This window comes from Vespula vulgaris, chromosome 13 (assembly GCF_905475345.1).
Source record: "Vespula vulgaris chromosome 13, iyVesVulg1.1, whole genome shotgun sequence".
Classification (NCBI taxonomy): Eukaryota; Metazoa; Arthropoda; class Insecta; order Hymenoptera; family Vespidae; genus Vespula; species Vespula vulgaris.
The window spans coordinates 4,599,388-4,615,638 of NC_066598.1; the positions used below are offsets into that span (position 1 = coordinate 4,599,388).

General features: G+C 30.0%; 1 protein-coding gene across 4 annotated transcripts in view; it reads left to right on the plus strand.

Moving 5' to 3' along the window:
• The first annotated feature begins 9,309 nt into the window (after positions 1–9,309).
• LOC127068291 (LIM/homeobox protein Awh) overlaps positions 9,310–16,251 on the plus strand; it is a 41,288-nt gene continuing 34,346 nt past the window's right edge. For 3 of the 4 annotated variants that reach the window (XM_051004249.1, XM_051004248.1, XM_051004247.1), the window contains exon 1: positions 9,311–9,684. In XM_051004249.1, the coding sequence (XP_050860206.1) occupies positions 9,679–9,684 (6 nt within the window). In that variant the 5' untranslated portion in view covers positions 9,311–9,678. Of the gene's footprint in view, positions 9,685–16,251 lie in introns of all 4 variants that reach the window. The other variant, XM_051004250.1, reaches the window with a different exon arrangement.

A 16,251-nucleotide genomic window follows, 5' to 3' on the forward strand; every position in this document is an offset into this window, starting at 1 on the left:
ACTGAAATATTATTATTGAAATAGTGTTGGATTATTTATTACTAAAATATCATTACTAAAATACTTTTGAATTACTCATTATTGAAATATTATTACTGAAATACTTTCGAATTACATATTACTGAAATATTATTACCACAATATTTTTGAGTTACTAATCACTGAAATATTATTATTGAAATACTTTGAATTACTTATTATTAAATGCTTATTATTAAATACTATTATCTATTGAGATATACATAGAATATTATAAATTCTGATATTACTTATGTCATATCAGTGCATGGCATTAAAGAAATAAACGAAATCGTAGCTCGAATTTACTATCGTTAAAATTTTATAGAAATAGTTGAAGTATAGTAAAGCCGAGGATGTTCCTAGAAGCCGCACGACTTCTTTAACCTAGAGAAAAAGAAAAAAGCTAACCAGAAATGATTTTTCTTCGCGTGGACACGAGCGTCGAATGATATATCGTCAGGGCAATAACGCGTGTGAATAACGATAAACGATATTTTCTTCGATATTTACGGCTGCGTGTTTCCCCCCTTCTGTTCTCTATCTCTCTCTATCTATTTATCTCTCTCTCTCTCTCTCTCTATCTTTATATATATATATATATATATATATATATATTTCTCTCTGTCTCTTTTAAAATCGTAACGAGTTTCAAGGCGAAAGGACCTGCGCCGAGGGCGGACGGTTTCGAGAGAGATCGAGACGATTGGCCCATTAAAAAGAGCCTTATTAATATTGTAATTTCCTTTTAATACGCGTAAATCTAGGATCGGGACAAGGCCACCACGGTGGACTGTTTTATGGCCATAAGAGATTTTTTCTCTTTTCTTTTTCTTTTTTTTTCTTCTTTTTTTATAGTCTATAGGATCTAGGATTTCAAGCGTCTTAACTTTAGTTCAGTTCGATAAAAGAAAAGATATTGAGATTGTCTTTGAGTAAATCAAGAGATTTGTTGTCGATGAGATCGGTGGATGGATTTTGATAAGAAAAATAGAGAGACGTGAGAGAGAGAGAGAGAGAGAGAGAGAGAGAGAGAGAGAGAGAGAGAGAGAGAGAAAGTTTTCTGGCTTTTGAAAGAAATTTTTCTTTTATTATTCTTCTTCTTCTTTTTCTTTCCCTTCATTTTGTTTCTTTTTGTTCTTTTTTCGTTTAATTTCCATAGAAATTATTTTTCTTTTTTAATTATATGATAATATTCTTGTAATTTATAAATTTATCTGTGATCAGTTATAAGAAATTAAAATTATTAATTTTCTGATTTAATCGAGTCGATCGAATTTTAAATTCACAGGTATAATCGTCCTGTTAGAAAAATTATGAATTATTAAAAATTAATGAATTGAATAGGACAGTTTTGAATATATTTGAGCTTTAACAATTAATAAAAATCGCGTTGGATTACAAGACATAACAATTTCGAATTTCAATGCTGATTGATACTAATTTCTAGTCAAAATATTGAATTTATAAGTTCGATAAGTCTTGCGAGAAAAATCGATGAATTTTGTCAGATAAATTCAATTACTTTCAAATCATCATATTTCGTAGAAAAATTTGAGAAACGATGAAGTAACTTAATTAATACCTACGTCAAAATATTAGTGAGATTTGTTTGATATGAACTTGAATATTAAAGTTTCATAATTCTTAAAGAAATTTTTCATTGAATTGTACTCCACAAGATTAAAAATCGATAAAATGAGAAACGAATCAATAAGAGAGAACTTGTTCGATATGAATCGATATGTCTCGAAATTAGTAAAATAATAAACATAGTATATTATTTTAATCATATTACCAAATCTAATTGATTCACAAGTTAATTCGAGATAAATATCGAATTAACTTGTGAAAATTTATTTATTAAAATAATTGCAGAAATATCTAGTAGAAATGTTTAGCAATTTACTAACACGGGTATACATGTGTATGTAACATGCAGCAGTATCTATCAATTATATTAAATTAAAACATAGAAATTAATGCATTTTGGTTAATATAAGCTCGAACATGATTAAAGTTTCATAATTTTTACAAAAATTTTTCGTATCTATCATTAGATTGAAATCAGAAATGAATCAATGGGAGAAAACTTGTGCGAATGAATCGATGTGTTTAGAAATTAGTAAAATCTGATCAATGTAAGTTCGAGCATGATTAAAGTATCATAAGTCTTCAAAAAATTTTTTTCATATCTATCAAAAGATTAAAAAATAATAAAATGAAAAACGAATCAATGGGAGAAAACTTATGCGAACGTATTGATGTGTTTAGAAATTAGTAAAGTTTGATCGATGTAAGCTCGAACATGGTTAAATTTTCATAATTCTTAAAGAAATTTTTCTTAATCTTCACAAGATTAAAAAACGATAAAATGAGAAACGAATTAATAGAAAAGATGTGTGTGTTTAGAAATTCTGGTCAATATGAATTCGAGTACGATTAAAGTATCATAACTCTTAAAGAAATTTTTCACTTATATCCTCGACAAGATTGAAAACCGATAAAATGGGAAATAGATTGAATGAAATCTGTACGTTTAAATATAAGAAAATATCAGAAAATATTTTAACAACAAATTCGTATATCATCGAAATGTTCCTAACATAGAACACAAAAGATCATTCTTCCGAGGAGAAGAAAACAGCAACGAAAACGTAAAACTTAAACGAACGTACGAATCGAGAGTGAATTAGGATCAAAAAAAAAAAAAAAGAAAAAAGAAAGATTAAGTAAAAATCTATCGAATAAATTTTGAATATCACGAAAGTTTCGAAGTGACTTCACCTTCTCCCTTTTCTATTTTTTTTCTTCTCATTTCTTGTTTCCTTTTTTTTCCTTCATCTACCTCATCTTCTTCTCCATCCGTGTCTTCTTTTTTCTCTCTCTCTTTATCCTTCTCTATTTAGCCGGTCTCGATGCCGGTATGACGTGGTAAATTATATATTCACCAGCAACTGCGCCTGAATAATGGATCTTCCTTCGGCGCGAATGGCATCGAGAAGCGTTATTGATCACCGAAATATCAAAAGTAGGCGTATCCATCACCCGCTCGGACCACCGCATGTTATCCAAGAGAGACAGAGACAGAAAAGGAGAAAGAGAGTGAAAGAGAGAAAGAAAGAGAGAGAGAGAGAGAGAGAGAGAGAGAGAGAAGAGATACGTGTGTGTCGAAACGTTCACTCCTGCCAACAAACGTGCTCCAATGCGATGGACGGATGGACAGACGGATGGAATGTTCGTTCGGCGTCTCTTCCGACAATAAAATCGATTTTTCATGCGGGGCATTTATCATGGGTTGCTTCGCGCCTGATAATAGACGCACGTGGAAATATACCATATAAATGTTTCGAAGTAAATAATCGTTACTCAAGGGACTTTCTCTCTCTCTCTCTCTCTTTCTCTCTATCTATCTATCTATCTCTCTTTCTCATGGTTTACCTTCGATGTGCGCGAGCAACAACGTGCTAACGATCGATTTGTCTCCGTATCACGTATTCGTTATAGCACCACCGATACTTACCTGGATGATAGGTACTACATGTTACATACACATTTATACACACAAAGTGTGTAAGTACACACTTTGGTATTTCTACTGGGTGTTTCTGAAATTGTTCTCATAAACAAATTTTCACACGTTAATTCGATATTTATAATTATTTATAATTATTCGTTATTAATATTATTTATAAACAGTCAGTCGATTAGATTCGACAATACGATTAAAGTAATATATTATGTTCGTCTTATAAGGTTTAGATACTATTGTAATAACAGAAAATAAAGTATTTTATATGTGTTTGTTTGTGTTTATATTTTGTACCGAATATGTTCTGAAATTGTGTTAAGAAATTTATGAGTTAATTGGGTTTATGTCTTGGTTGGTTATTAAAGTTGATAATAAGATCGAATTTTTAGACTACGTATTAATAAACAAGATTAGAATTGCATGTGTTTGTTGTATGACTTGGTATTTATTATATTGAATCGGTTTTGAAAAATTAATGGTCAATTAATAATATTTAATAGAAAATAGTTTAATAAATAATATTTAATAAATACTATTTAATATTTTCATAATACATTATGAGCTAATTCAAATAATTTTTGAACAAATCGATAGAAACTAAATAGTCTTATTTCAAAGTTAACTAAATTCATACCATTTGACAAAATTTTAATATTATATTTATTAACCAATCCAATAGATAAACTGTTTTTTTTTTCATTTTTATGAAAATCTACTTCATTATATAATTTCAACCTATAAAATTGACAGGTCGTAACAAGGAAATTATTACAAAAAGAAAAGAGAAAAGAAAAACAGAAAGAAAAATAAAAAAGTCACATGATCCAATATCCCAATATCTTCCAATCATGTCTCATATAAAATATAAAAAACGTCTAACATAAAATAAAACTTGATCGATTGGGACACGAGATATCTGCACGAATTAGGGTAAGAGAAAAAGATGGTTGACCGAGGAGGGGTTTTGACATTCAAGAGTATGCATGCAGATCACTGTTACCGATAGATCGCACGTGCGTGTTATACAGAGAAATAGAGCCTCTTCTAACCGAGATAAGGGTAGATGGATGGTTTATGAATCGACCGAATCACTATTGTATCCGATAGGCGAACGATAATCGCTCGCTTCTGTAACACTTGTCGTAGTGTTAGACGATTTCACTCGATGTCCTCTCTATTCGACGATCTCAAATCTTCGTCCGATTCTCCGGGGTTAGGAAAGGAAAAGGGGAACGCCACTTTTAGCTCTGGCACCCTCGGTATCAGCGGGATACTAATCGGTCCTCCTGTCATTAGATAAAAAAGTTCAACGAGATGGAGATTTTCTTTTTCTTTTTTTTTTCTAAGAGAATAAGTAAGCGAACTATCTTCTTCTAAGTTTCATTCAATTTTCGATTGAATAGAAATAATTAGATCGTATCTAGGTCCATTTCTTTTTTCTTTTTCTTTTCTTTTCTTTTCTTTTCTTTTCTTTTTTGCATGTCAGGAGGAAAGATAATTGGGTTGTGATAATTTTATAAATTGGCTGTGTACTTACGTATTTACTACGTAATTACTACGTAAATTACTACGTGTATACCGATATTAAAATTTATATATATATATATATATATATATATATATATATATATTCACTCCTATAGATATATACTAAATTAAATTATTATATATTATATTAATATCGCATATATATATGCATATATATACAAATGTATATACATGTATATATATATATATATATACATGTATATATACATGTATATACATATAATATTATATACATTTTATTATATACAATTTTATTATATACATATGTGTATATATTTACATGTGCGCGCACGCATGTGTGTGTACATATATATAAAAAATTTAAACATATATATAAAAAAATTAAAAACGAAGATTTCTTTTCTTTTTCTTATAGAATAAGTAAACGATTCTTTTTTCAAAGTTCCATTTAATTTTCAGTCGAATAGAAATAATTAGATTGCATTTAAATTATAATAATAAAATAGTTGTTTTTCTTTTTCGCATATCAACAGGAAATATAATCATATTGTAACAAATTTTATAATTAAGCTATGTACTTAGCTATGCTCCTATATTAAAATGTATATATACGATATTACTACACGAATATATACATGTATATACAATTTATATGTATATATATATATATATATATATATATATATATATAAATTTATAGATATATAAAATTTGTATATTTAAAACGAAACGAAAAAGGAAAAGAAAAAACATTATAATCGCAATGAATTTCTTTTGATTGTTTTTTTCGTTAAAATAAATTTTCGTACGAATTAATTACAACATTATTGGAATTATCTATCGAAATTAACAGATATAGTTACAGTACAAACATGCGATAACGATCACACGTCAGTAAAATAAAATTTTGACCATAAAACGAAAAGAAAAGAACAAAGAGAAAGACCGAGAAAAGGAAAAATCAATAATTTCCTAAACTAGATATTTGATTAATTAATCTCTATCGAATGCAGTACGAAAGATCGATATGAAGAGAGTACGAGATGACTGTGAAGGTGTCGATTATGTTTATTACCATAGTAGTAGATACAGAGTGCTCGTTTACAAGGTAGAACTATGCTTGGCCAGGTGGTCAAACACTATATTCGTCCAAAACCTTCCGTCAGAAATGACCCCCAGCTGAGAATTCCCTCGAGCCTTTTTATTTTTATTTCTCACCTCCTACGGCGTTACCTCTTCATCTTCGCGAAGCACACACGTATCACGAACCATACACTCTTTACTACCCGCTATTACCCCCCTTTCTCCTCCCTCCCTATATCCACCCATCTTAATCCTTTTACTAATACAATTACGCGCGATAGATGTACAAGTAAATATCTTTTGGCTCGATTATGTAAATGATTTGTATCTACCCGTCGGATTTGCTTAAGCAGGAAGTTATTGTCTTCTTTAAAGACGTGACAAGACGCAGAGACATAACTTCCACGTATAGTTTTTTAATCCATCCGGCATCTGCCTTAAGCTTGAATATTACAGTCATTTTATTTTGTGTGTGTATATATATATATACACATACGCATATATGTATATTGTGTGATATGTGTGGGAGCATGCATATATACACTTTTAGTAAAATATTATTATATATGTATATATATTGTATTATATAATGTATACATATATATATATATATATATATATATATATATATATATATATAAATATGATATAATAAATCAATATTATATTTATATATTTATATATAAATATATAATATATATATATATACATATATATATATATATATATATTTCATTTACCACACGTAATCTTATATGAAAGAAAAATAAATTAATTTTAGAATAAAATTTTATAAATAAAATTTAATTAGGACGACTAAGATTTCTTTTTATTTCTCTTCCTTCTTCCTTTTTTTAATAAAATTATTTGTTATCTTTGAGGTAATTTTATTTCGGAAGAACATGACGACTAATCGCATACAATTTATACACTTTCGATTTATTTTTAATTTATTTAAGATTTACATATTAAAATAATTCATAGTTAGCTGAACTGGTTAAATCTTATAATATATTATTACTTATAATATAACGTTTTATGATCGTCAAATCAGCTGTTCCTAGATCACAACTTTTCATTCCAAGCTATCATTATTTCCTCTCTTTTTTTTCTTTGACACTTTGCGACACATACGCACACACACACGAACATTATGACGGCGGGAAATTTAAACTTTGATAAGGATAAAAATAACTATAATACATTCCTAAGTCTTAGAATTCACTAAAAGTTACATTTAAATGGAACAGATCTTTTTAATTCGTAACAAAAGTTAATCCACTGACCTAGTGGAGAAAAACATATCGCGACCAAAACAAAAAAAGGAAAATGAAAAAGAAAAATAAAAAAAAGATCGATAGAGATTCGGTCTTCTTTTTTTTTCTTTTTCTTTGTTTTCTTTCATTTCTTTTTCTTATTCTCCTTCCTCTTCTTCCTCGTCGTTGTCGTCGTCATCGCGAAAGTCATTGGTAGGTGGAAGACTCTCGGAACCCCTTTTGGTTTCTTATTTCCTCATAAATAATTTTAATGACGCACCGTAGCAGTTCGGATATATATAAGGCGGGATCCAAGAGCCATACCTGTAGGCAGCCTTGTATTCTTATTTATTATGTTACTTATACATACATATATATATATACATATGATATGTATGTGAGCAGTCGTCGCGAGATATGCCGCGGGATGAGTCTATGAAAAGACGAGAGAACGAACGAGTTGCGAACCTGTTTTTCTTTTTTACATATTCGCTTTCTTTTGCCCTCTACGCAAGCAAGGCGACTCCAATTAATCAATTTCGAACTTTACCACTATCGTCACGTTACTATTCATTTCATTTTCGTTTTATTTTTATATCTTTTTTAGATTTCTTTCTTTCTTTTTCTTTTTTTTTTTTTTTTGCTTTTCTATATACCAATTCATTTCGACAGACAACTCTTAATACCTTTATTTAACATTGGAATTAAATACCGATCAATGGAAACAAAAAGAAAAAATAAAGAAAGAAATTTGGTCATTTTGAGGTATTCTATTTTAATTAACAAAAAGAATTTTAACAGAAAACTCTTAATATATTTATATAAAATTGAGATTAAGTATTGTTTAATGAAAAAGAGAGAAAGAAGAAATTTAAAAATTTGATCATTTGTTGAGGTATTCAATTTTAATTTAAAAAAAAATCGATCACTTTGAAGTATTGTATTTTAATTAACAAAATGAAAATAAAAAATAATAATTTTTGTCATTGACAGAAGACTTAATATCTTTACATAAAATTATAATTAAATAACGATCAATGAAAAAGGAAGAAGGAAGAAACAAAAAAAATTTGATCATTTATTGAGGTATTCAATTTTAATTAAAAAAAAATCGTCGTTCTGAGATATTTTACCTTAATTAATAAAATGAAAATCAAAAATAACAATTTTTCTTTTTGACGAACAACTTAATATCTTTATTTAACATTGGGATTAAATACCGGTGAAAAGAATGAAAAAAAGAAACAATAAAAATTTCAATAGTTCCCAGATATTCCATTTTAATTACCAAAAGAAAAATCAAAAGTCAAAAAGTTTTGTTTTCGGAACTAACTCAAAAAAAATTCTACGATATCTGTGCATTTCGTGTCGAACATACCTGTAGCTCATACATACATACAGAAGTATATACATACCGATTTATTTATTACATTACAAAATTGAACGCCAACAAGAAAAAGAGGAAGAAAGAAAAATAGAAAAAGAAAAGACAAATTTTACAATTTATTCCATTTTAAATTACCGCAAACGGGAAATGAGACAATATTCTTGTTTTTAAAACTAATTCAAGAAAAGTTCTGCAATCCGTGAGTGTAATGTCAAACGTACTGATGAAAGAGAGAAAAAGAAAGAGATAGAGATCGCAAGAGAGAGAGAGAGAGAGAGAGAGAGAGACAGAGACAGAGAGAATAATATACAAAAGCGACCGCTTGGTGGCACTGCTGTCGACGACGAAGAAGCTCGAAGCCTGGTAGGCGTGGTTTGAACGGTCCAATCGGTAGTCAGGATTTAAATCCCGCCTACGGAGGACGGAGTCGAAAATTAGGCCACGCCCACTCGGTTCCTCTCTCTTCGGATTGAAAGCATCGTCCTCCGGGTGTTTCTCGTCCTCGGCCCATCTCAAACTTGCTACTCTTCGTTCTGTCGACTCTTCCTCTACTCGCGGACGTTGCGTTTAGCGCAACGGTTGTGTACGTGCGCGCGCGCGAAAGTTAAGTTAAGTAAACGCGGCGAAATATTATTCATCGTGAGTAGGTATATTACGGTGGAACCGTCGCGATATCGAAGATGTTCCGTCGCGAGTATCTATTTTTGTGGCATTGTCAAAGGATCTGTCATTAAGGATTTCTAAGTTACTTATCTTTTTTGTTTTTGTTTTATATATATATTTTTTTTATCCAAGATAAAAATTGTGCAGTGTTTCGTTCATCGAAGGGAAGATTCGTCTCACTTGGTTCTTTTAAAATTGATCGGTCAGCTTTTCGAGAAGACACAATTATTATGAAGGTATGCTTGATCAATTACGTTTCTTATTGATTTTTAATCCGTTGAAAATTTTCATCTTCGAATTATTTATTTGACGAGGATTTTAGAAGATTTAGAGTATGTTTGTATCGTCGGTTAGTTGTACGGTCTAATCGTTATGCAACGTTATTGGGTATCGATGAGAATTATTGAATTGTAATATTGGATATATACACGTGGTGGATTTTAATAGAATCGTATCGATTTAATTTAATGAAATATTTAAAAAATTATTTGGAGACTAGATATGTCGACGTTGTTGTCAAAGTCTATGATCCAATCATTACGTAATGTTATCGGTTAATAACAAAAATCAAGGAACTGTGATTTTGAATATTTACACTTGACAAACTCGACGGCTCGATATGTAATGTTAATTTTATAAACCTCGCTTTTAATGAATAATTTTTGCTGTAGTAAGTATATCGTTTAATCATTACGGAATATTGTCGACTAGAAAAGAAAATTATTCGATCGTAATATCGATAGACATAAAAGTCCAGTGAAGTTTTCGATGTCGTCGAAATATAACAGTTTTAATTTTATGAATTTTATTGAATATTATTTAACAAGTTTAATATTAGATATGCATGATTATTGCCGAGTTGTACGATCTTATCGTTATTCAAGTTATCATTGAGTAACACTGAATATTATTGAATTATGATTTTCTATAGATACTTATATTTGATGTATTTTTCATGCAATAAAATAGACGTACGATATCAATTTTATAAAATTTTCAATATGTCTAATTATTGCTCAGATCTATGGTTTAATCGTTATGCAATGTCACTGAATAGCAATGAAAATTATTGGATTATTATTTTGGATACATATGTATATATACATATACCCGTATATACACATGGTGTAAACTTCAATGGTGGTGTACAATGTTTTATGAATATTAGAAAGTGTCTTTACATGGACGTTGCAATGTACGGAAAGCTTGATGAGGTTGACGAGCGTCGGTGGACAAGGGTTGCCTTGTCTCCCAGCACGATGAACGATAAGAAGAATCTTGCAACACTCTTCGGAATGATTTAAAGGAGAAAGGAGAAGCGTTTATTATCATGGAAGAATGTGTGGATGGGAAGAAGATGGGAAAAGGAAAAAATTGACGAATTAACTTTACGATTATATCTTCAGTAAAATTTCTTGCTTTTAATATTCTAATTTATTATCTAATCACATAGTATAAAATCTACATTAAATCAAATACTAACGCATAATCCAAATCAAACGAATTCATTTTATTTGCCGTATTACAAATTAATTTATATCAAGTTTCAATAGTAAAATTATTTCTACAGACGTAAATATAATAGTCCACGATCCGTAGGAAATTTCAAATATTTCAATCTTCGTTCATGGTCGTGAAAGTTTAACAAAGATTCTAACGATTGAAAAATTATTTATTTCTCGTTTCTTTTTCGATCGAACTCTGTCACTGTTGAACTTTGTTGACAGTTGACAATTAGTAGAACATAGAAATCAGAAACGATCCAAGATCATGATAGTGATAAATCAGGCTCAAGTGCGTTGCATCCGGTTTTATTTAGTAGATATCTATAAAATGTGTTCCTCGTCGACCTCCCTCAACCCTCACCACCCTCACTGTTACTTACTTGTCTGCTTCCCGCCACCCCTCACCAGATACAAGATCCAGCTAAATCGTAAATACGTATTCCCGTTCATCTTTCGTCGTCGTCGTCGTCGTCGTCGTCGTCGTTGTCGTCGTCGTTGTCGTTGTCGTCGTTCACAGTTCCATGTGAGACAGTTCCACAACCCACACGAGAAGGTTCTGTCCCCGTTTTATTTCGTTAGGTAAGTTCCGTCGCTTACCACACACCGACGTGTGTGGTCCAGTAAATTCACGGCGTAAAGCGCAAAATGGCGACTGGACATCAGCCTTATCCGAAGTTATAACGGCATCACGGTTTTTTTACCTTGTCGCGGTTTGCCCTTACTATAGAGGATTTACTTAAGTATGTTATGCGAGTACCGAGTGAATGTGTACGGAGAGTCACATCTATCTCCTTATCGCTATTAAAATAAACCTATGAATCCCTCCCCTTATCCCATCCCACCCTACCCCTCCAATCCAAATCCCCCCCTTTTTAATAATTCTTTTCTCGAAGAGGAAATATTTCTATATCGTTTTGAATATTCAATGAATATTAATAAGAGATAAGATAAGAGTATATAAATTAGAGTCTTCGGGATTTTCAATAAACCTCGGCGTTATATTTCGTTTTTATCTTATTTTCGATTTTTTTCCTTTTTTTTTGTATTTAAACAAGTTTTTCTCTTCTTTTTATTTTTTTATTTATCTATTTCTTTTTTCTTTTTTTTTTTTAAGGAATTTCTTTTTCCTTTTCCCTTCCTCTTTCTTCTTTATTAAAAATAAAAAATCGAGAGTTTCAATAAAAAAAGAAATTACGAATGATTCATTCTTTTGAAATTATGCTTCTGTTTATATTATATCAAATTTAAGTAATCTAAAAAAAAATAAAATAGAAAAAACGAATATGAAACTCGTCCATCTTTAAAATCTTCATTGAACCGTAAAAGTTTTGGGTTGTTAAGTGTTTAAAAACTTGTTCCTCATTTAAATTTTCGATCATTATTTTTTTTCTATTTTAAATCCTATTAATCAACTTTTCTTTTCTTTTTGACGTAATATCTATCTAATTCGTTGAACCGTAATAGCTAAGTCAAAAAATCTATCAACGAATTTTTTAAATCTCCTTCATATTTAATAATAAATGCATATTTTATATTTTAAGTGATTTTGCAACACCTTTTTTCTTTTTTTAAGCGACAAAATCATATTTTAAGTGATAAAATTAGACGGAAATTCGAACGTCAAAATTCCAAAGGTGATCGAAAAAAAGAATATCGACGTTCTTTTAATCGTTCAACACGTCGTATTCCTTTCGAAATCCTCAAAAATCGCTGACTTTTACGGTGTTATAAAATGATAATAGGGCGTAGGATCTGACAAAGCCACGTGAAAAATATGTAAATGACTATCTCTCTTTCTCTCTTTTTCTCTCTCTCTCTCTCTCTCTCTCTCTTTTTATTTTTTTCCTTTGAAACTGCATCGCGACGATGAATTAATAATGGGCAAGACGAACTCACGCACACAAGCTAGTACGTTCGTGCCAGGCCAATGCGGTTATGCTAATCGGTAGAACGATTTTATTTCTCTAAGCTACACGAGTGGGAATTTCGGTACGCCGATGACAAAGTGCTTTTTAGATTGGAGACAAATAAAAGGACAACTTAAATAAATAAATAAATAAATAAATAAATAAATAAATAAATAAATAAATAAAAAAGAACACTGAAATTGTAACACTCTTTTACGATTCTGTTTAATGTTAAACTTATACGAAAATTTTTATGGAAAATTATTAAAGAAATTTTTTCCAAAAGGATAATAATTATTAAAATTAGTAATTATCTTCATAAAAAATTATTATTTTTAAATTTTTATTTTCTACACTTCAAAAGTAACTTCAACGTGTAAGCTTTATAAAAATTATTCAAATTTGTTAAAAAAAGAATTTTTTTCATACTATTCGAGTTTGAATGTGTTTAATTTTTTCGTTTATTTTTCCAATAATAATGATTACTTCAACCTTATGGTACTCTAAATTTAATAAAAAATAATAAATTATATAAAAAAATTACACTAACTACTCAAATACTAATTTCTAAGAAAATTTATATATATATATATATATATATATATATATATATATATATATATGTATATATATATACTATATATAATATCTTCGTATTCTACAATTATTTTTAATACAAAAAATTACATTAATAAACAATAAAAAAATTATAAACAATTATAATAATTATATATTATATATATATATAAATACTTATAAACTTACAAAAATATATATTTATATATGTATATATATATATATATATACATATATACCTATATAAACAAATTGTTTATAAATGTTAATCATGTGTTTATACATATCTAAACTTGAAATCCTTCTTCAAATCCTACATCATTAAAAAATCGTGCTAATTTTTCGTAACAATGAAGACATATCTACACCGTCTAACAATAAACAAAAAGAAATAGAACGATAAGAAGAAACAACAAAATTGACTAGTTTCCATCAAATGACATTAGAAAGGTTCCCATATACATTCAGAATCGAAGTATCACCTCGAATTCTAGGATTTACAAATTCGTAGGGCGTGTAAACTTGGCCTAGCTAGAGAAAGAAAGAGAGAGATAGAGATAGAGACAGAGACAGAGTCAGAGATACAGAGAAAGAGGGAGAGAGAGAGAAACAGCTAGTATAGACCCAGAGAATAAACCATTCGGTACACAGTATTGTCACGGCTCATTCGTCCTTTAGCAAAGATCCGTTCATCGCTTTTGGACGCGTGGTTAATACGTGGTTCGAGTTAATCGTGAAACGGATCCCCAATAGAACCATAGAGACGAGAAGTTTCTATCTCTCTCTCTCTCTTTCTCTCTTTCTCTCTTTCTCTCTCTATCAATCTATCTATCTCTCTTTCTCTCTCATTCGAATAGGCAGGAGAAGTATCAGCAGCAGCAGCAGCAGCAGCCCTCTCTCTCTCTCTCTCTCTCTCTCTCTCTCTGAATGTTCACACAATGAAAGAAGAGGAACGACGAGACCGCTGACATTGTCCTGTGCAAAAGCAGAAATCGGATGGTGATTTAAATGGATTTCGAGTGGCCGCGGCGTTTTACACTCTCTCTCTCTCTCTCTCTCTCTCTCTCTTTCTCTCTCTCTATCTATCTATCTATCTCTCTCACACTTCAAAGGTAAAAGAATAAGAAGAAGGAGAAGAAGAAGAAGAAGAAGAAGAAGGAGAAGAAGAAGAAGAAGAAGAAGAAGGAGAAACACCATTGTACCTGCGGGGGACCGTTTCACCATAGGGGCCTATCTTTTCTACGAAGGCGTGAAGAGGCTCGTGCCCTTCGTAGAGTACCACTCGAAAAGTCCTTTCGAAAGATACAAAAAGTTTAGAAGTATTATTTTCAGCATTTCTCTTTCTCTCTTTTTCTCTTTCTCTTTCTCTTTCTCTCTCTTTCTCTCACTTTAGTATCTTCCTCGTAGGCCGCAAGAACTCCGCAAGGATACCCGTAGCGGACCACTTTGTCAACTTGTCACCTGGACTCGCCAGAGACACACGCAAAAAGAAACTGAGAGTCACTCTTTTTCGCACCAGGAAGTCTACTGATTCTTTTTCTGAACGAGAGTGAGATAGAGGAGTAATGGAGACCTGGAAGATGGGGCCTGGAGAAAGATAGAGAGAGAGAGAGACAGAGAGAGAGAGAGAGAGAGAGAGAGTGGCCCAGGGATGTTGAAGGGTCGGAAGAAGAGTAAAAGAAAACTATATAATTTTCTTTTGGATCTCGATTAGTGAGGTAACTAATCCGGTTCACTGAGATAACTCGTACTTTCAAATCGATATTCATTGATAGTTCTCAGAATTCAATATTCAAATGTATTACAAGGATAATGAGAGTTAAAGAGGGTAGTCAAAGAAAATTATATATAATATTATAAAAAATTAGAACAATATTATAGTTTAAGTATAGTTAATAGTATAATAGTATAATAGTATAACAATATTATAGAAAATTATATAGAATATTATAATTTCTTTTTAGATTTTGATTAGTGAGTTATTGAACTTATAAATCGATATTTATTATATTAGTTTGGATAATTTTAAGAATTCGATATTTAAATGTAATGATAGAGGAATGATGAGGTGTGTGGAGAGTTGAAAAAGAAAATTATATAGTTTTCTTTTGGACCTCGATTATTGAACTAATTAATTCGATTCATTAAGACAATTCGAACTTCTAACTCGATATTTATATATTAACTTTGATAATTTTGAAGATTTAATGTTTAAATGTGTTAATACTTATAGTAGATTTGTAACAGTCTTCTTGTGGTATATATTATTTGAATTTAGTCTAATCAAGTAGAACAACTAACTCATATTGAAACAGCATAAACGTTTAAATCGATGTTCACATATTAGTTGTGATAATATTGAAAAGATTACTATTAAATGGGGACTATTAATTTGTATACATTTCTAATCGGTATTATTAATAAATGGTCAATCAAGTAATTTTAATATCTATTTTAATATCTAATATAATATAATTATAATATAATATAATTGATCAGTATTGCTCCAATTAATACAAAAACTGTCAGTATTTTAATCAAGATATACTTAAATATAGTAATTGATCATTATTTATAATATATTGATCATTTATTTTATAAAATATTTATCATTAATCGATCAAAATATTGGCAAAATAATTAAAAGTGTTTTGAGAATTCAATATCGGAATTTTAATACTAATTACAGAATTTTTTCAGTCTTTCTGTGTTCGGTATAATTAGAATGTAGTCTAATCAAGTAGGGTAACTAAACTGGTACTGAGACAATTTCAACTTCTAAATCGAATGTTCATGTATTAGTTCTGCTAATTTT